Source organism: Myotis daubentonii, chromosome 3 (genome assembly GCF_963259705.1).
Source record: "Myotis daubentonii chromosome 3, mMyoDau2.1, whole genome shotgun sequence".
In the NCBI taxonomy this organism is placed as follows: domain Eukaryota; kingdom Metazoa; phylum Chordata; class Mammalia; order Chiroptera; family Vespertilionidae; genus Myotis; species Myotis daubentonii.
This window is the reverse complement of record NC_081842.1, coordinates 3,709,700-3,734,655: the sequence shown is the minus strand read 5'-3', so window position 1 is coordinate 3,734,655 and position 24,956 is coordinate 3,709,700. Positions and strand designations below refer to the sequence as shown.

At 60.1% G+C, this 24,956-nt stretch overlaps 1 protein-coding gene across 2 annotated transcripts in view; it reads right to left on the bottom strand.

The window, feature by feature from the left end:
* Window positions 1-1,391: 1,391 nt before the first annotated feature.
* The window catches only part of SIM2 (SIM bHLH transcription factor 2), a 43,439-nt gene continuing 19,874 nt past the window's right edge, over window positions 1,392-24,956 (bottom strand). The window contains exons 5-11 of one of the 2 annotated variants that reach the window (XM_059686442.1): window positions 22,657-22,742; window positions 20,386-20,585; window positions 15,790-15,896; window positions 9,693-9,840; window positions 8,273-8,441; window positions 7,186-7,591; window positions 1,392-4,382 (exon numbers count right to left, since the gene is read on the bottom strand). In XM_059686442.1, the coding sequence (XP_059542425.1) occupies window positions 3,955-4,382; window positions 7,186-7,591; window positions 8,273-8,441; window positions 9,693-9,840; window positions 15,790-15,896; window positions 20,386-20,585; window positions 22,657-22,742 (1,544 nt within the window). In that variant the 3' untranslated portion in view covers window positions 1,392-3,954. The remainder of the gene's footprint in view (window positions 4,383-7,185; window positions 7,592-8,272; window positions 8,442-9,692; window positions 9,841-15,789; window positions 15,897-20,385; window positions 20,586-22,656; window positions 22,743-24,956) is intronic. The other variant, XM_059686443.1, reaches the window with a different exon arrangement.

Below are 24,956 nucleotides of genomic sequence, written 5' to 3'. Positions count from 1 at the left end.
TATCATTTAATTTCCTTTCTGTAAATTAAAACTAATGAAGTGTGGCCATGTCGGAGCAGAGGGAGCTGCGGGCGGCCGGCCTGTGTGTGCGAGGCTTGTGCCCCGTCCTGTGTCTTCAGGGAGACAAAATGGACTTGAAGCAGATGCTGAGCTTTTCCTAAAGCCGATTCTGCCTCAGACGAACCAAAGACTTTTTGAAATTCTGCTTCGCGTAGAGCAGCCGCATACAGACGTTTCCTTAGAGCTGTCAGCACCAGAGGCCCGCCCCCTCCTCCATGTGGGGTGACCATGCACCCGGCAGTCTCATCGCAAGGAGCTTTTCAAGTCTTAACAGAAACTACATGGTCTTCAGTCTCTGAAACGGGACACGGAACTCAGGGTTGGTGTGTGCGTTTAGGACATGGAGTGGTCCCCCCGTGTGGAGGCTGCGCTTGAGCATCTGACAGGTTATGGGCAAGGCAGGTTTGGGGGACACTTTTAGAAGTGCCTGCTAACAGGATCCGTCAGAGCTGGGCTGCCTATGGCCCACGGATCAGGGGGTGAGGAAAACCACTCCTGGGGGATTTCCGGAGCCCGCCGGGCAGCCTGGCTGCATGCACAGGGCGTGGGCTAAGTGGGAAGGATTTGTGTCTGGCGTGAAACCGTCCTGGGGTTCATGGCTGCGGCACCCTCACTTGTGACCAGACAGAGAGGTAGATGCACAGGCCCAGGTTGGGTAGCACACCCCGCCCCCACGTACGCCCCAGAGTCTGAAAACCTGGGGAATCCAGCCTCACCCAGCAGATTGAGAATGCAATGAGACATTTTAGGCTGACAGTCTGTAGACCCGTTTGCTGCTAACAGAAAACGGAGAATCTTTATTCCGGGGTAATTGCTATGCATATTCGAAATAAAAGGAAGTGGCGACCTTTGCGTTTTTAGCTTTTCAAAGAATCGTGTCTGAAAAGTAATTACTTTAAGCCGATGCCTATAAAATACACGTCTACCAAAATAAACTTTTAAGACTTTCTATACAGTTTGAGCTCCTTGTTATTTTTTACCACAAGTTTCATTTTTAAAAATAGACAACTACTTTTGGTTACAGTATTTTTATTCATATTTAAACATTTTTACAAAATAAATAGTTTTACAAGGTAAGGAATATGTATGTATTTCTAAGTATTAAGAAGCCGGTGCTTTTTTAAGACGTATTTTTGACAAATGTATTGTGTCATACAAAAGAGAATTCTTATTCCAAAGAAAGTTAGCAAAACCCAAAAATAAAAGAATAAATGTTTGAGATGAAAAATAAATTTAATAAAACAACTTAATGTAAGTTTTTAAATTTAAAATAAATTGAATGCAATAACAAATTAAAGAACATACTTTGTTCTTGTAGAATTTTTTCTTACTCTTGTATTTTTTCTTACTGCTTGATCTGTCTTTCCAGTTTTAAGATTTAACCTTATAGATCATACTTAAGTTTAGGATCAGCTTGAATAATGCATTTTAGATCAGGGCTATGATTCACTAACCATTTTAAGCTACTGCAATTTTCCAGCATTTATTTGAAAATGTCTTTATTCCATCTTATCTGTGGCAGTCTACCTTAACTGTCTTACAGTTACCATAAATTACAACTTCAGATAGACTTTATACAGGAGTCGTTGACCGTATAAACCGCTCCCGACCAGAGGGTCCAAGGGAGGAAGACGTGGGTAGAATTTAAAAGGACGGGGTGAGGAGGGGACATGTGGAGGCAGAAAATACAGGCTCTTGCAGATCTCTGAGTGGCCCTGCATCCCACCCCGTTCACTTCTCTGCAAAGGTATGAATGGAATGGCTTTTCTAGAAAGGGCTTCCGTGAACATAAAGGAATTCCTTTCCCTGGGAGGCCCTGTGGAGGCCCCGTCAGTCTTGAGCTGGGCTTATTTCTCAATCCATTCGATCTGGCCTTTCTATTAAGTTAGGACCCACTACAGTTTGTGTGTGTGGGGGGGGGGGGGGGGCTATTTATTAAAATGCTTCCTCTTCCCCTGCCAGGCCCTCACAGAAATTGAGAAGTGATATCCCCAGCTTAACGTGCAGCCTCTCAAACATGGAGGTAACACTGTTAAGTTGCCATAGTAACTGCTTCTGTTAAGTTTGCACCGAGCTGCTGACTGCCTGCTGCCAACTTGCCTAGGAATCTTACTTCACGTAAGATGTTTAGACAGGGGAGTCTTCTCAAGTACATGCACACTCTTTGTCAAGTAAATCTTCAACAGTGCTCTTTCTTCACGGTCACCTTTGATCTTAACTTGCCCCGAAAACCTTTGTGGTTTGTTTTTTACTAAATGTGGCCCCCAATGGCTAGTAACAAAGTAGATGCAAAAGCATTTTGCTGTGCTCTATTGAAAAATGTCAGGTGATACACCTGCTCATCACACCTCCACCTTCTGGGAATCACGGTTTCATTATGAGACTCGTGAGCATAACAGTAACCCCTCGGGTTTGTTTCATGTGCACGCACTCGCAAAGGGCTGCTTGCTAATGAGGTACGGCTAAGTGCAGGCCGGCAGGGCGGACGCCCATTCTTGTAACCCAGCCCCTGGCTGAACAACAGGTGCTCCTCAACTTGCAAATTTCATCTCCGACCACACGCTGCCCGGGAAGGAGGCAGGTCCTCACAGTGACACTTGGTTGGCAACAGGTTTCACATTTTCTCAGTCGAAGGTGCACTTTGGTTCTAGGACGATGAGTTAGAGACATTTGTGGAAAGCCCTTCCCTCAGGTGGGTCTTCCCGAAAGTAAACCATTTTTGAAAAACCAACACGGAGTGTTCATGGTGTGGAGCAAATTGACAGATGGTGGATCAAGGCATCGAGCTATGACACAACTTTTAAATGGTGAAACCTTGAAACAAAACTATAAAAATGGAAGTATAAAACACTGCTGGTGCTTTATGAGAGGTTTCTGTTGGCCTGTAACGGACATGACGTGTTCGCCTGGCGTTTTGCTGCATAGAAAATGCTGCAGACTGTGCACATCATTTTCATGACATGCCTGGAGCGCGTTTCCCCCCGCGAGGCGCAGTCCACTGACCATGTCCCATGTTGCACATGCAGTTGAACTCACCAGCGCTGGCAGCATGCACAGCCTGGGGATTGCAGGGCCAGAGGGGTTCTGCCTTGTAACCCTGCCTGACAAGGGTAGCCAATCGCATTGGGCGCCTAAGTCACCCACGTGTCCATCTCCTAAACTCTCTGGCTGTGTGCATCCTTTTTGCATTTAATGCTTAACATTCTGCAGGTGCTGCTCTTGGTGTTACCCAGAGCTCAGAAGGAAGAGCCTGTGGATGTACTTGAGAAGCACGCTCGCCACCTTGGTCTCAGCCTGTAGGCTTTTTGTATTAAAGAGTTAAAACAACGTTTCATGAAACTCATGCATGACTCTTAACGAGAATTGTCTATTCATGGGACTTAGGATAATCGCCTTCTGCCTGGACTTAAACATCTGAAAGGGCTCCGAATGCAGGCAGCCCGCCCCCAGCCCCACCCCGCATATCTGACCGCCTCAGGGTGCTCTCCTCCCTCAGGTGGAGGGCCCTGGCGGAGCCAAAACTCCTCCAATCCCACAGCGGGCAGTGCGCATCCCGGGCAGGCAGGCAGGGCGCGCGAGCCTGATTTCAAAATAGGACACCAGGTGGCCCCAAACACGGGGTAGTTTGAGGTCACTCGTGGGGCTCTGCCCTTTAGGAAAACCCGGCTCTTGGAGGACCACGGTCGGGCAGTCGCTCCTCGGGCGGGGGACAGTCCTCTCTCCGCCGGCCTTCATGGCATCTACGGTAAAAATCTAACAGCCGGCGGCGGGGTGCTAGTAAAATAGTCGTCTCTGTATAAATTAATTTAAATCGTGCATATACAGCTCGCCCCTCTGACCTCAGCTGGACGCTAGGACACCGGGGCCACAGCGGCCTGGCCGGAGCCGGCCGGGTCACCTGCCGTGGGTGATGATCACCGAGGCGCCCAGGTAGTGCGGCAGGGGCGCGGCGGGCGGCGCGGCGGCGGCGGCGGGGCCGGGGGGCCGGGGCCGGTGCGCCGAGGCCGCCGCCTCCGGGGCGTGGGGGCCGCAGGCGAGGGCGGGCGGGGCGGGCGCAGCGCCCCCCAGCGGCCCGCGCCGGGCCAGCACGCGGTGGTAGTTGAGCAGCACGAAGGGCAGCTGCGCGGGCGCGGGGGGCTCGGGGGCCGGCGCGCAGCACTCGGGCGCCGCGCGGGCCAGCGCCAGGCGCGCCCCTTCCCGCGGGGCCGGGCGGGCAGCCTTGGCCGGGCCGGGCGCGGGCTCCTCGCGGTAGTGGCCGCAGCTCGGGAAGCTGGGCGGCGGCGGCGCGGTGTCCTCGCCGAACCTGCGCGCGGGGGCGGGCGCTGCGGGGACAGGCGACAGGTTAGACATCCCGGAGGGGAAGCAGGGCCAAGGTCTAAGGCGCCGCCTCCGCCCCTCGCCACCCGCGCTCAACCCGCAGTCCCTGCGCCTGTGCCTCCCGGGCTCGCGTCATCCAGTCCTAAGATGCGATTTGCAATGTTCCGGTGGCCGCATTAAGGCGCGGAACCAGGTGAGATGACTAATACTTAATGCAATACAACATATCCCAAGTATTTCACGGTGCGATCGAACCATGCTTTGTGCCCTGGCCGGTTTGGCTCAGTGGGTAGAGCCTCGGTCTGCGGACCAAAAGGTCCCGGGTTCGATTGCGGTCAAGGGCACATCCCTCCATTACAGGCTCCTTCCTGCCGGGGCCCTGGTCGGGGCACGTGCAGGAGGCAACCAACCCATGTGAGATGTTTCTGTCCCTCTCTCTTCCACTCTCTCTAAAAATCAATGGGAAAATTACCCCCGGGTGAGGATTATAAAAATAAAAGTATTTCTTGTTCCTGCGTTTGAGTGCGGTCCGACGGCCCACCTCACGTGGCTGATGGCTACCAGGCTGGGCAGCGCTGGTCTGGAGGTCGGCCCTGGGGGAGGGGCCCCAGTCGCCCCACCTTTCTGGCTGATCCCTCAGTGGGGACAGGAGTGAGAATCTCCCTGCTCCCTTCAGGGCTGTCATGGTTAATATAATAACCACCTCCCCTAAGCAGATGCTCGCCACCAACTGGCTCCTCCTGCCTTTTACCTTAAGGCCCTTTGTCTCTCTTTAATGTGAAAACACCAGGAAGTTGACCACAAATTGCCCCAAATTAGCACCTCCGGGCCATATGTTACACCAAGTGCGTGATAAATGAGGTGGTTATTAACCTCTCGCTTTCAAAATAGCCATTTAAAAACCCAAGCCCCGCTGTCTCACCGGCGACGCCCACGCAAGCAATTCTTTCAGCCACTCAGATGGACAACGTTTTCAGCTACTGCTTGGTTCTGTCTTTCCTTGGAGGCCCCAGAACCCTTGGTTATCTGAGGGCCCAGCTGGTACTGGGGATCCACATCTGAGAAGCCTGGGACACGCCCAGGCCACAGGCAGGGCTGTACTGCCCCCGTGGCTGGGAGTTTGTTCTTAAATCGGTTACTTCTGAAAAACACGTCCTGGGCATCTCTGAGGTTCGAGCTCTCCCAGGCCCTTCGCAGCCTGGAACGAGGGTCAGGGCACAGGCTGAGAGCTGCCCGAGCAGCAGGAGGACCGAGCCCTACCTGCCTCCAGAGGGGACGGTGGGGCCCGGCCAGCGTGGCTCAGTGGTTGAGCATCGACCTATGAACCAGGAGGTCACAGTTCCATTCCCAGTCAGGGCACATGCCCAGGTTGCTGGCTTGATCCCCAGTGTGGGGCGTGCAGGAGGCAGCCGATCCATGATTCTTTCTCATCATTGATGTTTCTATCTCTCTCTCCCTCTCCCTTCCTCTCTCTCTAAAAATCAATAAAAAACATTTAAAAAAAAGAGGATGGTGGGGGAGGGAGCCCCAGGGGCCATCCTCTCTGAGCATGGGATCCTTTTCTGCATCCAGTGGCCCCTGCAGGGCGTTTGCACCGCCTTGGTCTGCATTTTGCACAGTAGCCAGGTCAGGGTGAAAAGGAAATACCTCCTGCAGCCAGTCCTCAACCCATCTCCTACCGTCTGCCTGGGGTGGGCCCAGCGAGCAAACAGGAGTCTGCTGGGCCCAGGGCAGCGGGTGGCACCTCCACGGGGGACCTTTTTCTGCTTGCCAGCCACCAGGAGGAGCTGGCTGAGGGACCATTCCTGTCTCTCTGTTGTGGAACTAGTGTGTGCAGGACAGGCACCTACTGTGTGCCGAGCCCCAGGGTAAGCATGTCCCATGGCTTAGGAACCCAGTTACAGAAACTGAGTCCTGGTCGGGGCGGGGTTGGTGAGTGACGTTTCTGTCCCTGAGCCCTGAATTTCCACTGCTGTTTGCTGCACTATGAAAACTGGCATGGGAAGAAAACCAAGTCTCCTCTATTCATTTTTGGCTGGAGCAGAGCATCTATAATAATAAAAGGGTAATATGCTAATTAGACCCAACATCCTTCCGGACATCCTTCTGGACAAAGCTGGAGCAGAGGGAAGCCAGCCCAGGTCCCGGGTGCCTGCGGGAAGCCAGTGCCGGCAGCTGGGGGAAGGCAGGCCTACTCTTACACAAATTTCGTGCATCGGGCCTCTAGTGAACTTATAAAATACGTGCAGCCTGGCTGGTGTTGCTCAGTGGTTGGGCATCGACCTATGAACCAGGAGATCATAGTTCAATTCCCGGTCGGGGCACATGCCCAGGTTGCAGGCTCAATCTCCAGTGTGGGGTGTGCAGGAGGCAGCCAATCAATGATTCTCTCATCATTGATGTTTCTATCTCTCTCTCTCTGCCTTCCCCTCTGACATCAATAAAAATATATATTTTTTAAAAAGTAAAATGCGTGCAGCTGAGCCCTTCTCAGGACGTGGAAGCTGCCTTTGAAAATCACTTCGTCTCCCTGGGAGGGAGCAGAGGCCAGGATGTCAGGGGGCGGCTGAGCCTGGCTCCTGCGCCCTTTTACTGTCACTGGTGCCTCTGAGCACATGGACCGGTCACCCGGCTTTAGCCTCTCACAGGAGGCGCTGGCATTGAGAGCAGGAAAGCGCCACGATCCCTACTCAGAAGCGGAAAAAGGGGAAGTGTGCCCAAACTGTGAGGGTCCTTCTCCACCCGCCACCCACCGCCACCACCGCCGTCCACAGTCCTGCCCCCGCCCCTCATGCCCACGGGACCCACCTTCGTAGTTTGGCACCAGGCTGTGCCGGGCAGTGTTCACCGGTGGCTCAGAGAGGTTTTTAGCTGGAGATGAGCTGCCAGGCACCAGGGGGTTGGCATAGTGCCACTGGCACTCGCCGCCGGCTGGCAGCGCGCTCAGGAAAAAGCGCGCCACCTCGCACGGGGACCCTTGGGGCCCGAATTTGGCCGGCAGCACGGGCTTTTTGCTGCTGAAGACGTGGGGGTCCAGGGGGCAGTGTCCGTAGCGGTAGGAGAAGGGCAGGCTGTAGGGCGGGGTGTACAGGAGGTCGCCGCCTTCGGGGTGCAGCTGCTGTTCCGGGGGGGCCGTGGCGTCCGTGGGGGGGCTGGCCCTCCAGTTTGCCAGCTGGCCGCATTCCAGTCTGTCCATCGGGAACGGGCTGAACTGCTGTGTGGCACAGGATGTGGTGAAGGGGGCCTCCTCAGGCCCGAGCCCGGAGCCCGACCCCTCCCAGGGCTGGACCCCTCCGGCCACCACCGCGAGGTCCCACTGGGGACAGGTGCCTGGCAGACAGCACCCCAGGGACCCTCCCCCAGGTACAACATCTCCTCTCCCCAAGCCGGCGGCACCACACACAAGGGCACCTGCTAGTTCTAAGAGCTCGCAAACCACGGAAAGAAAGAAAGAGGAGCCGCTGGCGTGGCTCAGGGATTGAGCATCGGCCTATGACCCAGGAGGTCAGGGTTCGATTCCCGGTCAGGGCACAGGCCCAGTTTGTGGGCTCGATCCCCAGCGTGGGAGGTGCAGGAGGCAACCGATCCATGATTCTCTCTCATCACTGATGTTTCTATCTTCCCTCTCCCTTCCTCTCTCAAATCAATAAAAATATATTTTAAAAAGAAAAAGGGAGAAAAAGTGTTGTTGTTTTTTAAATGCCGTGGAAACAGACGGTGCCCCTGGGCTGGGACCCACCTCTCCGTGGACTCTGCGCCTGCCCAGGGGGCCCTGCCCAGGCCAGGCCTGCACACCTCGCCTGTGCCCGCATCGAGAGGGATGCTGCCGGGCAGGGAGACCCCGCTAGGCCATGAGCGTGGGCCGCTCCCTAAGATGCCCACCCGCCCGTGTTACCTGCGGGGGGTAAGGGTTTGTTCTCAGCTTCGTCTTCATCTTCGTGGTTTTGGGTTTGGCTAACTTCCTAGCTTCTTGTGAGGTAGACAGGGCGGTCCTCCAGGAGTCCTGGGACTTGGCCGTGGACACCTGGTCCAGGGACAGCTGCAGCTCCTTGTACTCCATGTCCCTGCGAGGCGAGAGGGGCAGGCGTGTCCAGCCGGCTGGCGGGGGGCTCCCGGCACCGCCCAGCGGGGTCGCCCTCAAGGCTCCAGGGGCCATTTCAGAGGCCGGTGTGGGCGGGATTGGAGAAAAGGACAGGCCCCCTCGTTATAAAAGCCACCCTGCAGCCCGGGTGTGGCGCCCCCAGAAATGCTGAGTGAGGACAGTGTTATTTGGCAGAAATAGGGGGGTGCAGCTCTCTTCAATCCCCCGGGACCCCAAACACACGGCCTGGGGACCGTGGGCGCTGTCTCCGAGCATCGGTGGCCCCACCGCCTTGTGAGCCCCCAGGGAGGCCTGGGTGGGAACCTAGAGGGTCCAGGGGCCCATTTTTGCCCTAAAGAGCCACCTCAGTGCCCTCGTGCCCATGGAGGGGAGGCCGCCCACACTACTGGCCCTGTCACATCTATTTGCTCGAAAAGTGTTTAGGGGCTAAAATGCTCTCGTCCCTATAGTTTTGCTAAAATCACTCCGTTTCTAATAAAAAAAAACAAGACCCCAGCGCCCTATCGTCCCGTGAGAGAACGCGGCGCCTGAATCTCACTGCCTCAGAGCAGCTGGAGGGCCCTGCTCAGCGCGGGCTGGGGGCACAAGGCCAGCAAGTTCCGGGTAGAGCCAGGTGCCCGGTGAGAACATACCATAGCACGGGGGGCGGGGGGGGGGGGGGTAATATATGGTCCCAGGTAGACTTAGGTCCTGTTCCTCCTAATGGTCTTAAAAGCATTTGTCACTGAACTTGACCTTCTGGGGCTTAAAAGGGACCACATCTTTGCCATCATTCGCAATAGGCTCTATAGGAAGAGGGGGAGTGGAGCTATCCCCATCCCAAATGGCAGGGGCAGGGGCAGGGGCAGGGGCAGGGGCAGGGGCAGGCACGGGAGGGTCAGCATGTATGTCGGGTCCGGGACCTGCATCCTTTCCCTCCTGTTCAGGATGGGGAGCAGCCCGCCCTCCCTCTGCCCACCCCCGCTCTCACCTGGGCTCAGACCCTCCCACTCCCGGCCCGGAGCTGGGCCCCCTGTCCCCCAGCACCTGGCCCTCGGTGCTGAGTACTGAGATGGTCAGGACCTTCCCAATCCACCGGGGTGTTCAAATGCAAACAAAACAGGAGACAAATGAAAGTTCCAGAAAGAGAGAGAGAGAGACGGTGCTGATGGGAGCGGTCGATGAGGGACAGGAGGAGAGAGAGCAAGGAGAGAAACAAATACGTCTGACTTACGTGAGGACATAATTGACACTCACGATGCAGTGGGGCCGGGACGAGCGGCTGTTGTGCACGACGGTGGCGTAGCTCTGCACCCACACCCAGCCGCCCAGCTTGGAGAGCAGCCGGTAGTACTTGGTGGTGACCTGGCCCTTCACCAGCACTGCAAGCAGAGGCGACAGGGCCCCGAGGGACCGTTAGCAGCCCTGCCTGTGGGGGCGCTGACCCCGGGTGACCCACAGCCCTGGCCCTGAACCTGCCTGGGGTCAAGGAGCCCTCCGGGAACCTGACAAAGAGGGCGGCTCTCCCTGCTGGAGGGTGCATGCTTGTGCACACACCCTACACCCTCTCTCTCTCTCTCTCTCACACACACACACACACTCACACACACATTCTCTCACACATACACTCACACTTTCTCTCTCTCCTCCCCCCCGCCCTCTCTCTCTTATGATTTCTGCCAATGATTCCAAGGGATGGGAGGAGCGCTCTCTTCTCTCCCTTGTTGAGAACTCGAATTTAAAGCCACTGCGTTCACTGGGCATCAGTGAGCCCCGTCAGCATTCCCCTGGCAGAGTGACAACACTGGGTCTGCCTTTCACATTTCCAAACGCCACAATTACTAGTATGTTATAACCCCAGCCCTGTAACAGGTGGGGATGGGGCGGAGGGGGGAGTGATGTAGTTATTAAACAAGATAGTAAGTTACGTGACTCAACTACGCGTCCACCTGCTGTCCATTGCTGCGCCCAGAACCCCTGTGCATTCAGTGACACTGTTTCTCGGTCGCCGCATGCTTTCTTCCCATCAACCCGAGCTTTCCCGGGAGTTAGTCCCCGCGTTGCTCATGTGGGAAGACCGCTGCTTGAGTGGCAGTGCCTGAGCACCGGGCGTGCGGCCGCCTCTGTGCAGAGCCAACGCCAGGCTGCTGGGCACTGGCTCCCAGAGCCTGGGCACGCACACACCGCCGCCTCCTCCGGGCCGGTGCGGGAGGGCTGGGGGTGCGGGTGGGGCAGGGGACTCCGGTGGGCGGTGGGAAGGAGAAAGGCGGACTTATCTTCCCCAGGGGAGGCCAGCGCCGTCTAGAAAGGCACCCCTGCTCCTCCAGGTGGCTGGCCTGGCCTGTAGCTAGCAGACAGCGGGGCAGGGGCGGGGAGGTGGCCAAGCCTCTGACCGCAGTAGCTGGTGCTGGAGGACCCCCCACCCCCCGAGATCCACAGACACAGAAATTCAACCCCCGGTACCGCCAGGCAGAGCCCCGCCCTCTCCACCCGGCCCCCTGGGCCCCGTGGCACCTGTGGCTTCGGCGCTGGGGGACCTGACGGCCATTCTCACACCTGCAGGGAGACGTTCTGGGCAGAGAACCTGCTGCCACGTGACAGACAGGGTGTGACCAGCCTCAGCGGAGGGCGAGCTCAGCCAGACCGATGGAGACACCGAGACCCTCGCAGTAACGCGCGAAGGACACGAACAAACAGCCGCCAAAGACCACACACAACTGGCAACCACGTTCCCGCTGGTTTAACTCGTATCCAGCCACCCAACCAACAGACATGTAAAGAGGAACCGGTATGGCATGATTCCAGCGACGGCAATGTCCGGAACAGGGACACCGTGGGGGCGGAAAGCAGGTGAGCCGGGGCCGGGCTGGAGGACGAGGGGGCCGGGGTGAGGGGAGAATGTCCTGGAATTAGACAGGCGGCAGCGGCGCGCCCTGTAAATACCCTGCAAACGACCGGCAGGCGTGAGCACGTGACTTTCCCACCACGGGAGACGGCCGCGGGCGACGCTGCTGATCCACGGGGCCGGGCACTGTCACGTGATGGAAGCGGGAGCTGGTCGGCCTCTGGAAAGCAGGTGCTTCTGGGAAACGGATGCCCCGACTTCACATCTGGGCACCGACCCCCCGGGAATCGGGAATTGTGCACAAGGACTGGACCCCAGTGAGTCCCCTGCAGCCCTGCTTGTCATTCGGGGCCACGGCGGGAAGAGGGCAAAGCCATGACGGAGTGTCCGCAGCCACGACCTGCTGGCTGATGGGAAGGTGTGACATCACGGGGGGGGTGACATCACAGGGAACGTGGACATCACGGGGAAGGTGTGACATCACAGGAAGGTGTAGGGAAGGGGACGTGAAGGAAAGACAAGGGGCAGAGACCTGCCTGACTGTGACCTTGGCCAGCTCCCGTTTCTCCAAGTGGCCATTGTGGGAGGAGGGGCCAGCAGCTTCCAGAAGGTTCTGTGTAGCTACATATGGGGCTGGGGTGGGCCAATCAGGGGAGACCTAATTAACCAATTTGCTTATGGCCCCAAAAGATGTGACATAATCAGACTGAGGTCCCACCGGTGGGTTTCCCCAGAGACCGTGCCTTCTCCCAGAGGAACACGCATTGCTTCTGCTGGGAAACCCACTCCTGGCAGCGTTTGCCAAGCCCCAGGAGTATGACCGGACACCTCATTCTTCCTGGTTTCCAGGCAACATTCGTAAGATCCGTCTGTCACCATCTTAAAGCCGGACACACGGAAGCCAGGTCATTCCAAGTTTAGATCAGGACCCACGTGGTGGACAGAGCGCGGACTTCTCTCCCGCCTCCCCGCCTCTGCTCTGAGGCGGCCAAACACGGACGTGGGGTACTTTCCTTCTGCTCTTCCCTGACCCGTGGCGACCGTCGGCACAGCACCCCAAGAGGAAATCCGAGACGTCTGGTCACGACCCTTCTCAGCCTGCTCTCGCGGCCCTGCGGCCTGTGGTCTGAGAGAGCTGCCCGAAAGGATCCCGGGCTGGAATGATCTAGAATAAGTCCCTGCTGTGGTCGTGATGGACGGACGGGGGGCGGGGGGGGCACCCCCTCCGTAAGCTCCTGACCGTGCACCTCGGAGCCATATCCCCGACCTCGCAGGCCGAGGCGGCTCTGAAATCGGGGCCCACGCCCAGGTGACAGCCAGCGGCCGTGCTTGTCTGAGGCGACTTTGGGATGGAAACTCTGGTTCCACAAATGTGCTTCCCCCCAATCGGGGGCCTTCCTGGCTCCCCCGGAATCCTCCCTGGGAAGACAGACTGGCCTGAAGCATAATTTCTACGTCTGTCCTGAACTTTAGGAGCTGAGCAGGACACCGAAAATGCCTGCCATCGGTAGACGAGTGTCCTCCCAAGAGAGATCCTCTACATCCTAACCCCCGAACCCGTGAGTGACCGTATCGGGGAAAGGGGTCTTCGCAGTGTGACGAAGTCTCTCACAACGAGATCCTCCTGGATCGGGGTGGATCAGGGCCCCAAATCCAGCCAGAGGAGACGCCGACACGCAGAGGGAGACGGGCGGAGCTGGGAGTGCGTGGCCACAAGCCAAGGAGCGCCGGCCGCCGCCAGCAGGTGGGGGAGACGAGGGAAGATTCACCCCTGGAGCCCCCAGAGGGAGCACGGCAGCCAACCCCTCGATCTCGGACTCCCCCTCCAGGCCGGGAGCCGGATTTCTGCTTTTTCGGCCCCAAGGTGCGCGGCACTTGGCGACAGGGCCCCGGACGGTAAAGCACGTGCCGTGGGAAAATCGGCGAGTGACTCCCTGCCTGCCCTCTCCTGGCTCCTGCCTCCGTGCGGGGGGCCAAGAGGGGGTCTCAGAGAGTGAGCCGTCGGGAGGCCGGAGACCAGCCTTGTGCTCCTGGGGGGAGCGGGTCCGGGATGCGGCGTGGCCCCCACACAGCCCCCCGCCCTGCCTGCTGCCGCGCTGCTTGTTGGGGAGACATGGGAAGCCCTGCACTTGGGGCGACATTTCCACAGGCCACACCCTGGGCCGTCTGCAGAGCGACCCTGACCCTGACCCTGACCCTGGACGATGGGCTGAACTGGCCTGTCGCGTGCCCTTTGGCGCCCAGCAGAAGGGTCAGTCTGTGATGATAAATGTCCAACCTGCTTCCAGCGATCGGGGGGGGGGGGGGCACGGGACGGCTTTGAGGATGACTTCCCGCTTCCTGCTCTCAGCCCCTCCCCCGCAGTGCGGGTTCCCCACCCCTGCGGCCCCAAGACAAGCGCTGCCACCTCCCGACTCTGCTCCCCGACTCTGCTCGGAGGGAGCCTCTGGGGAGCTCTTCGGTGAGTTAAGCTGCACCGTCCATGTCCAGCCCGAGGCCGCGAGGCCAGCGTGGAGCCCGTCCCGGTGCTGTCGGTCACAGCGATGGGAAACGCCCTCTTTCACCTTCATCTTCCATTTGGAGACCTTTGTCCCCCAGCGGTTGCAAACAGAAGCCCATTTGCCGTCTGCACCCGCCGGGGCCTGGCTCTGTGCACCGTCTCCTCGGGGTTTCCGGCCGCGGGAAAGGTCGGAGTCGTAGCACGGTCGCCATCACTGTCCGTGTCGCTGGTTCTTGCTTCCTCTGATTTACTGATTCCTGCCCGTCTGGCCGAGAAAGCCACGCTCCCTCTGGGCTCACACACGCGGGCTGCTCTGTGCTCCTCGGAGGCCCTGGCTCGCCTCCCCTTCCAGTCCCTTTGGATCCGTCCGGAGACTCCAAGGCCGAGGGAGGCGAGCACATGTGTCCTGGGATCCAGGGGACCCCAGAGAAAAGCCCTTGTTGGGGGGAAGCCCGGTGAGCTGGGGAAGCCGGGCCCCTGGGGACACAGACGGCCGGGCTCTGGGTGTGACCACCGTGGGCTGCGACGGGCTGAAGGCTGAGGGCCATGCCGTCCAGCTCCGGTCCCACCTGGCACAGCTGCGGCCTCACTCTACCTGGGGGGGCTCGCCTGGCTCCCCTGGGAATGGACAGAGCCCAGCTCCCCACGGGCCCAGGTCAAGTCCGGGAACAGGAGCCCTGCTGGGCAGCACGGAGGTCTCACTACCTTTCCAAACACTCACTGTATCGACTTCCCCTGGGAACACCTCTCCCGTTGGCCGGGCGGGGGGAGGGGTAGAAAACGGGGCTGGAAGCCAGTGCTGCTCAGTGGTTGAGCGCTGACCCATGAACCAGGAGGTCAGGGTTGAACTCCACAAGCTTTCCTTCTCCGCGCCGCAGCCCCGCGTAGAACGACGCGTCCATGTGAGTCAGGGGCTTGCTGTCCACTCGCCCGCAGGACACAGCGGCTCCCCAGCACGCTCCTGCCTCGGCCGAGGGGGCTCGGAGCCCCCGGGGCTGGGTCTCCCCCTCTCCTCCCTCAGTGGTGGGGACTGTCCCCCAGCAGTGGGGGGGTGGAGTCTCTAGGAAGAAGCGTCCACGCCTGCGCAGGGGTGTCCCCCGTCACGGGTCTCCGCCTGCAGTGGCTCAGGACAACGCCCCAGGACCTGGCAGCTCAGCGGTCCCCATCCACACCCCACGGCCAGCCAGACGCCGTGGCCGCAGGTGGAGCAGCCCTGGGCCTGCCGTCCGCCTGCCCCAGCCACTCGTCTCTGAGCCTCTTAGCACCGGGCAGGGCCAGCCCTCGCACCCCGTGAACGGGCACCCCCAGGCCGGCCACAGCACCGTGGGCTGCACGGCGAGGATGAGGCGTCCACTCCATCCCAGAGATTCACTGCCTAAACTTGGACCCCAGAAGAGTCACTTCTTAGGCATTTCCGTGACTAGAGCGCCCCCAACCCAAGGGCCCCAAGCTGCCTCTGTTGGCCCATCGGGTGCTGTGTGTTCACTCTCCCACACGGACTCCACCCCGCCTGGAGGCCTGTGGGCTCCCGAGCTCCCCCAGCCCCGGCTCTGCCACCTCCTGCTGTGTGGCTCGCCCTCTCTGAACCCCAGCACCCTCAGCAGTGAAAGGAGGGTCATGAACACGACCGTCCCTCGGGATTGACCGATGTTGGCTCCCTGACTCCACTGCCCTGCTCTGAGGGCTCCGTGTGGCTCTTTAACGGCTCTGTTACAACTGGTGCCCAGACGTCACAGAGAAACTTCGTCCCAAATCCACACTCTAGAATCTAGAAGCTTCCACACCATCCCCCACACCTGCCATGTCACTGGGAGCCTGAGCACTGACAACAGGAACTGCTTGAGCCCAGGGGTGCGAGGGAGGACTCAGGCCTGAGGCTTACCGTTCCTGTGTGCACAGTGGACGGTCATGTCGCCCCGAGCGGGGACGCCCCCGCCCTCCGGCCTCCTCCCCGCCGCCGGGCCAGGCCGCGTGGGCAGTACTCACGGAGGTGGTGCGCGTAGCGGAGGTGGAAGGCGTCGCAGCCGTGCACGTGGTGGTACAGGGTCTTCTCGATCAGGTCCTGCGGCTCGTACCCCGTCAGCTCGGTCACCCTGGGGGGCGGGGACGGGGCTCCGTGAGTTACCCTGCGCTGCGGGCTGCGTTTCACCTCAGTTCTCACTGGTTTTGCCAACCCATCAGATGCTAAAAGGCCGGCGGTGGGCGGGATGCTGATTTGGGAAACTAGGAATGATTGGGGTTTTTTTTTTTACAAGAAGAAGGTCTGAACTCCAGTCGGGGCCGGAGGGAGCAGCTACGAGCAGGCCTGCTCCTCGGACCCGGAACCGCGGCCGGAAGGTCGGGCCTCCGCGCGCAGCCCTGGTCCAGGGGCAGCTCATCCGAGGACCTTCTGCGTGAACATGGATCCGATGTCCGACAAAGCTGCCACCCTGAGAGAGGACCCTCTCGGGGGACTATTGTGGGGACCTTTTTACGAATCACCGTGGTGAGTCCGACCCGCCTGGTCAGTGGTTGAGCGCCAACCTATGCCCGGTTCCATTCCCGGTCAGGACACAGGCCTGGGTTTCGGGCTCCATCCCCAGGAGGGGGCGTGCAGGAGGCAGCCGGCCAGTGATTCTCATCACTGATGTTTCTCTCTCTCCCTCTCCCTTCCTCTCTGAAATGAAAAATATATGTTTTAAAAAATGTCTCCTGGAAGAGAATAATTTTAAAAAATAAATAAAAAATAAAAATGTGGCAAAATAACTTGATCATGTTAACCATTTGTAAGTGTACCGTTCAGAGTCAGGAACTCCATCCACAATGCGGCCTGCTCATCCCCACTCCCACTTCCAGAACTTTCCGCCCTTCCAAGCAGAACCTCTGCCCATTAAACAGTACGTCCCCATGTCCCCTCCCGCCGTCTCCGGCCACTTCTACTCCACTTGCTGTCTCTCTGGCTTGGTCTCTTCTAGATCTTTCCTCTGAGGGGAATGAGTCGGCATTTGTCCTTCTGTGTCTGTCTTCCCGCAGTCAGCAGGATGTTTTCGAGGGCCGTCCACGTCGTGTGTGTCGGAATGCCATTCCTCTCGTGTTCCACGGCACGGAGACCCCGCACCCCATTTACCCGCTCTCTGATGAGGGACGCTGGCTGTTTCCACATCTTGGCCGTTGCGTGCGTGACCTTTGCATCTCCAGTGCACACTGGCCACCGGCCACCGTCGGGCTCAGGACGGCGTGTGGCTGGCGAGTCCTCGCGGGGGGAGTCAGGGCAGAACTGGAGGCGCCGAAGCCTCGCATTAGCGGAGGGGGTGGCTTTGGACCCCCCAGGAATAGCATAACACGGAAACCACGGGGCGAGGCCAGCCTTAAGCCCCTGGAGCGGTGGAAGCACGCTCCCAGGGCGTGTGACGTCGCCCCTCTCCGCGCTCATCACGCCCGGCGCACTGCTCTCCCCGCCAGCCCTTTGGAGAAGCACGGCTGCCCGCATCCCAGCCTGCAGGGCGCCCGGCGCAGGTGAAAGCTGCATGTGGCTAAAGCCCCGGGAACCGGGCCGGGAGGAGGTGGCCCCAACGTCCTGGCGACAGACACTCTAGAGCAGATGAAAGATGCCAGAGGAGTTGAGGCCCGGGGAGCAGCCGTCAGGGGCCCGGGCGGCCGGCCTGGCAGCCCTGCCCGTCCAGACCTGAAACATTAGCTGCAAATGAAACGGGGAAACTTGACCTCGCCCTCGTTCCCTCGCTCGCTCCCCTTTCTGTCGAGTTCTGTGCGGGCTCGGGTCGTAAATCTCGGGGAGCCTCATATTTCCCTGGAATCGCTCACTATTTGGTGTACGCATTTCCATGGTGCTCCGCGGGCAGGAAGGAGCCGGCGAGGTGGGCAGGCGGGGACGTGCCGAGGCCAGAGCCTCCGGGGCCCTGGGGCCGCTGTGAGGGCCACCTAGAGCGCCAGGCCCACGGAGCCCGCGCTGTGGCAGCCGCACGGAGCCATCTGGCTCCCCCGAAAGCAGGCCAGGCCCCTCTCCCCGCTCCGGGGCGGGGCGGGGGTGAAAGAAGCTTCCCAGACCCTTCGGACGAGAGGTTTCAGAACAACGGCCCCGAACGTGTAAATGAATCAGAAACACATGTATTACGTTTCTCATCAAAGTCCACGCGGCTTTGAAACACTAAAGGGGGGGGACAGGGTTTGGCGGCGCGCCCGCCCCGTTTTCCAGCCCTCTGGTGTCGGAAGACCTGTCAGAGGGGTCTGCCAAGCCCCCTCGTTCCCCGTCCTCAGCAAGAGCACCGGCTACAGTTTCAAAGTGAAGCGCACAAACCCCGCGAACCGAAGGCCAGGTTATGCGGAGGTCAGCTGGGTCTGGGATTCTGGGGGGGGGGACCCCCTGGGGACTTGGGGCGGCTGGGCGTCCAGCCAAGCCCTCTTGGGGGCCCGGGTCTGAGTGTCAGAGCTGCCATCTCCCACCTCGTGGGCCATTCTGCTGACCCCCAGCGCCGGGCCAGCCCCTCTGTCCCCTGGCTGACCGCCCGGCCGCAGACGGAGGGCCAGTGATGGGAAGAATTCTCCAGCGCCTGTTGGCCCCTCATGAGCAGCTCCGATCAGATCAGGGAGATTAGAGCTCCCTGGCGCTCAGCAGGGGACCCCAGTCTCCTCAGGGGAGAGGGAGTCTTCCTCCCGGTCAGCGCCTGTCCTTCCTCCTTCCTCCCCCTCCCCGGGGGCATGGCCCCCACACCCTAACGAGAGGGACACTGGCTTTCAAGGAAGCCCACGTCCGAGCCCAGCCCTGGCCCCCGTCTCTCCGCACACCTCCTCCGTGCAGCCCTGTGTCTGCCGGAGGCGCAGGGCTGTGTGGGCCCTGAGCCCCGCTCGGGGAGACTCTGCTTCCCTCGAGTAAAGAGCTCACCAGGTCTCGGAGGTGGGGGGCGGGGGCGGGGGGGGGGGTGAATGGTCAAAGACAAACCAGGAGACACACAGGGAGAACCAGCAGAATCCTCCCGCGAGTCTAGAATAAAGGGCGTGGACGTGTTTTCTGTCCACTCGAGAAGGGACCTGGCATCTGGAAGGAACGCCTCCTTCACGCCTGCTTCTGCCCGCGTGGGCCGGGATCTCGGCCAGCCCCGACTCCTGTCCCCAGGGGCCTGGCCCCCGCCGCCCCCGCCACCCCCACCGTCCCCACCGCCGGGAAACAGCACTGGTCGGCCCTCCGCCCTCACAGGAGGTGTCACATCCTCCTCAGAGCTGCCCTCTCCCCTGGCTGAGCTCCTGGGAGACCATGACTGTCCCACAGGCCTCGTCATCTCTCCACCTGAGTGGTCCCAGGTGCGTCCGCGATGAACTAGACTCATCTGGGTCCCCACCTCCTACCCCGAACCAGGTGCGTCTGTTCTTCTTCGATAAACGGTTAAAATGACCCATTTTATGTTCTGTGTCTTTTACCACAAAAGTGCAAAGAATCAGTAAATCCTCGCCCCAGGTGAACAGGAAACAGATAGCAAGAGACGTCCTTTCCCTGGGCAAGCTGACCACGCCCACGGAGGTCAGGCGACCCCTGAGCACTCCCCCTGCCAGCAGGGTCCCTTCCGGGAGGCGGCGGCCCGGCTCACCTGCTGGTGCATCGGGCTTGTCCCTTCCCAAATGCTCACACCTGTTCCCTAAGGTCACCTTTCCCAGCGGCCCTGTGGCAGCGGTGGGTGGGGCCTGTTTTGTGTTTTCTTTATAGATAAGAAACCAGAAGCCCAAAGAGGCCTCACAGCCCCGGGGACGCCAAGGCCTCTAGCACAGACCTCCCTCCCGAGCAGGCTGGCCCCTCGGTCACCACAACCCACAGCCCCTGGCCCTTCCTCGCTCGCTCTCCCTGCTCGCTCTCTCCAGGTCTCGGGGGAGAGGCAGGGACAGTGGGAGAGAGTTTCAGACAGGGCCCTGGCCTAGCTGAGGTCAGCGTCCCCCCAGGCAAGGCCGCCCGTCCACTCCCGCCTCTGCCCTGCGGTGGCCTCATGGCTCACGGGTCCCCGTGCAGCCCGGGTGGGAGGGCCCCCCACACACCCACTGCCCGTGCGGACCTGCTGGTTTCCAGGTCCTCCCGCCGGAGGGCGACACAGGCAGAACCCTGCCCTGTGGGCCTTGGAGAGGGAAGTCTCCAGGCCTGGCCCGGGGATGACGATGAGGGCAGATGGCGACGATGGGAATGAGGTCTGATTGTCCGGAGCTGAGGGAGCCGCTGCACCTACGTGCTGAGGCGGCTGTTAGTTCTTTCCCCTCCTGCCTCGGTTTCTCTAGATCAGGGGTCCTCAAACTTTTTAAACAGGGGGCCAGTTCACTGTCCCCCAGACCGTTGGAGGGCCAGACTATAGCTTAAAAAAAAAAAACTATGAACAAAGTCCTATGCACACTGCACATATCTTATTTTGAAGTAAAAAAAACGGGAACAAATACAATATTTGTATTTGCATGTGGCCCGCGGGCCGTAGTTTGAGGACCCCTGCCATAGATCCCTTCCCGACTGACAGTCTGAGCCTGGCTCGTTCCCTGTCCCAGCCTGGCTTAAGGGTGTCACCTTCAGGGGCCGGCCCCCTCAGGACCTTGGGACCCCCTGCGGCTGCCGCTCACCTGGAGTCCAGGAAGATGAGCTTCAGGTCGAGGCTGGCCCGGAACATGAACATGTTGCTGTGCAGCTTGACCTCGGTGACGGCGCTGGGCGGCAGCGACTGGCCCACGGCCACCAGCCCCACGACCTGGTAGCAGGACTCGTACAGGGACATGTCCAGCATGTACTGCCTGATCTTCAAGTAGCCGCTGCAGTGGATGACCTGGGGGAGAGGGCGGGTCAGCCCCGCGGCCCAGGGCCATGGACGCCCGCCTCCCGGCCCGGCCGCTGCCCCGTCTCTCCAGCGCCCAGCCTGTCCCCCAGCCCGGCCTCCGGGAGGAACGGAACAATATCAGAATAACACACAGGGGCCTCTCCCCTCGCTGACTGTGGGAGCCACGGCTCTCTAGAGGGGTGAGCGGCACGACAGGGCCCTCGGGGGTGAGCCTGGGTTCCGTAACCTTCACGCCAGCAGCTGGAAAGCTTATGTTCTGATGGGACTGGATTCGACACGCTAACCTGACATTGATATCACCTGACAAGCTACGTCACTCAGGAAACTCAGAATCCTTCCAGTAGAATGGGGGGAAGAGCTTCATGGAAAATATGCTTTATTTATAATTCAAGATTTTATCCCCCTTGTAATAAGCAAAAGCCAGAGTGACTATAGAGAAACGTGTGTAATAGCTGTAGCCAAACACCACACAGGAGAACGTGTGAGTGTCCGAAGGTCATGCAGCACCGCTCACGCAGCCTTGGGCCTCGACACTGGATTCGTTTATGCGAGCTCCATCAGTAACACCCGTAAGGGCAGGGATGAGCCCTCCCAGAAGCCTCCCTCCAGGATCCCGAATGTATTCCCGTCCTTACAGCTGGAACGAATCTTTAAATCCTTCTAGTCCAGTGGTCGGCAAACTCATTAGTCAACAGAGCCAAATATCAACAGTACAACGATTGAAATTTCTTTTGAGAGCCAAATTTTTTAAACTTAAACTATATAGGTAGGTACATTGTTATTAACTTAGTTAGGGTACTCCTAAGGCTTAGGAAGAGCCACACTCAAGGGGCCAAAGAGCTGTATGTGGCTCGCGAGCCGCAGTTTGCCAACCACAGTTCTAGTCTATTCTCCCATTTCACTGATGAGGAAACTGAGGGCAAGGTAGGCGGTGTGTTTTGCTTAGGATTGGACGGTTAATAAGTGGCAGAAACAAGCCAAGACCCAGTGTCCAGAAGAATGCCTGTGGGTGCAGGACCGTGCCGGGGGTTCCCCACGCCTGGGCCAAAGAGGCTTCGAGTCTGGGACAGCAACTAAGAAACGTACCCTCCAAACTACAAAACAGAGTGAGGTCAAGTCAACGCCAAGGGCTCCGAGTGCAGCTCCCCGGAGGGGCCGAGGGGAGGGCGCACGGGGAGGCAAACCTGGGGTGGGAGCACTGCACGGCTCCTCAGGGGGCCTGCTCCCGGATCCCGGGGTCAGCTGGAGGTGGGCACGTCAGGCAGAGAAAGGGGCCAGGGCAGGGCTGGAGATGGGGGGCTGGGCTCCAGGGCCAGCTCTGCCGCTGACCTGCCTGCCCCCGGCTTGTCGGCTGGTGTCCTTGACGTAGAAGGGGCCAACCACACTCCCTCCGAGGGCTGCTACGCGGTTAGATTACCCGCTAGACCAGTGGTTCTCAACCTCCTGGCCCTTTCAATACAGTTCCTCATGTGGTGACCCAACCATAAAACTATTTTCGTGGCTACTTCATAACTGTCATGTTGCTACTGTTATGAATCGTCATGTAAACATCTGACATGCAGGATGGTCGTAGGTGACCCCTGTGAAAGGGTCGTTCGACCGCCAAAGGGGTGGCGACCCACAGGCTGAGAACCGCTGCACTAGGCTCGCTAACGGTTACAGGAGGAGACGCTGCGGAGGAAGCTCTGCTCTGCACTCCGAGTGGCTGCCCTGTGGCTGTCTGCGCAGCACCGTCCTCACCGCGAACCTTCTGAGGACAAGGACATTTCTGGGCTCTGAATGCCCTGCGGCCTGGACCATGCGGGTTCCGTTAGCCACTCAGGCAGACCGACCGTGTGCAGAGCAACCTCAGGTGCCAGGGTGAGTCCGCCGCGTGCCCTCCTGGCCCCGGGACGAACGGTCTCAAGACGCCAGCTCTCGCCCTGCCCTCTGAGCAGCGCCACTGCCGTGTGCAGGCCTGGGTCCCGTGCCCTCCTGTCTGCACGTGTTCTCAGTGTGAAGCAAAATACAAAACATTCCGGACCCAGGCCCCTCCTCACCTCCCGCGGGCTCCTCGTACCTTGTATCCGCTGCACGTCAGCCCCGCGTTCCTCTTCGCCAGGACGCACTTCATGCGAAGGAAGAAGGACCGCTCTATCTCGTACTCTGAAAGCAGGAGCCGGGTCAGATGGCCAGCTGTCCCCCCTCCCCACCGTCACCCCAACAACGTCCATCACCCGCAGGACCCAGCCAGGCGCCTCGTCCCAGCAGCCCAGATGCCAGCCCGGAGAGCCTTGCCTGAGGCCAGGCCTGGGTGGGGTGGGGGCTGGGGAGGCTGGGAACTGGGCAGTGGGTATTGGGGGCTGGGGTCCCGGGTGGGGTGGGAGCTGGGTGGGGACCAGGTCGGGTGGGGACTGGGTGGGGTGCAGAGCCGATCCCATCCGGCCTGGCTTCCATGTGCCCCGGAAGAAGGCGGCTGGAAACACAGCCACAGCAAGAACTTGGGACAGGCCAGCCTGGGGACACGTGAGGACCGTCCAGGCAGGGGCCCGCGTGGCACCACAGAGGCCTGGTGCCCGGAGAGTTGACCTGCCCTGGGGCAGGCGCCTGGGCCTGCGAGGAGGCCTCTGACCCCCTGGGCCAGCAGATACCGAGTGCAGCCCTTTCCCGAGTGCAGCCCTTTCCCGAGTGCAGCGAGGGAGCCAGCCCCTGGGGCCTCCCGCCAGCCGTGCCCCTGGGCTGAGACTGCCCGCAACGTGGAATGGGGGACAGGGCCCAGCAAACATGCTGGGCCAGGTTGAGGCTTTCGCCCTCACCCACGGCCCTGGACGGACCTCCCTCCTGTCCCTGTCCCCGCTGGGCCACCACCTGCCTTCCATTCTCCTGCAGGCCTCAGCCCAACCTCTGCCCTCGCTACCGCAAACCAGGTCTCCCCGGAACGCCCTCTGCTTAGTGAGGGACCAGCATCCGGGCACCCATGCCCACATGCCCTACCCCTGGGGGGAGGGACAGCATCCGGGCACCCATGCCCACGTGCCCTGCCCCTGGGGGAGGGACAGCATCCGGGCACCCATGCCCACGTGCCCTGCCCCTGGGGGAGGGACCAGCATCCGGGCACCCATGCCCACGTGCCCTGCCCCTGGGGGAGGGACAGCATCCGGGCACCCATGCCCACGTGCCCTGCCCCTGGGGGAGGGACAGCATCCGGGCACCCATGCCCACGTGCCCTGCCCCTGGGGGAGGGACAGCATCCGGGCACCCATGCCCACGTGCCCTGCCCTAGGGGGAGGGACCAGCTCTCCGAGCACCCATGCCCACGTGCCCTGCCCTGGGGGAGGGACAGCATCCGGGCACCCATGCCCACGTGCCCAACCCTGGGGGAGGGGAGGTCACTCACTAAATACACAGCCCCCGGAGTGGTTAATAAATTACTTTTTAAAGAAAGGTTACCCCTGGGAATGGGCGTGCAGCCTCCACCCCCACCCCCGAGGGCACGCCCGGTGCCGGTAAGGGGTTCGCCGGAGAGGCACCCCCAGGTGGAGAGGCTTCCACTTTACCCACAATCCTCTGCACCTGTGGGTCAGGGGTCTGAAGGGCATAGCTTCCCTTTAACACGGCGCCCGTCTGCCCCATTGGTGGGGAGAGCCCTTTCTCACCCAATCACCATAAACACGGGCCAGTTCCCACCCAGGAAAGCAAGTCTGCGGGGGGCACGGGGGTGACAGTGAGCACGGTGAGCCCCAGCCCCTCACGGTGAACCCCAACCCCTCACTGTGAGCCCCAGCCCCTCACGGTGAGCCCCAATCCCTCACTGTGAGCCCCAGTCCCTCACTGTGAGCCCCAGTCCCTCACTGTGAGCCCCAGTCCCTCACTGTGAGCCCCAATCCCGCACACTCTGCTGTCACCAGGAGCTGGGCGGCCCCTTCTGGGCCTGTGCTTCTCCACCGGCCTCGGCAGTGCCCACAGGAGCCGGGGAGGGGACCGGCATGTCCCCAAGGTTTGCTCACTGTCATTTTCTGCCCCGTTTTAACGAGTGGGGCCGGGGGGGGGGGGGCGGGAAGGAGCCAGGGCCCGCTCCCTCGCAGCGACCTGGATCGTTGGGAACAATGACAACCCGAGGCTCCGACGACTCCCTGGGGGTCCCTGTCTTCCCGTGAGAGTCAGTGTCCAGCGCCACGTCCTCCTGCCCTCACTCTGTCAGAGGTGACTCCTCAGACTCCGCGCCCCCCCCCCACAGGGGTCTCGGCCACGCTGGCCGCCAGTCCCAGGCAGACCGGAGACGGGTTGGTCTCACCGGAGGTCGGGGAGTCACCAGGCCGGGCCTGGGACAGGCTCCGTGTCTTCCAAGCACACACGGCAGCTGTCATCGAAGGACCACCT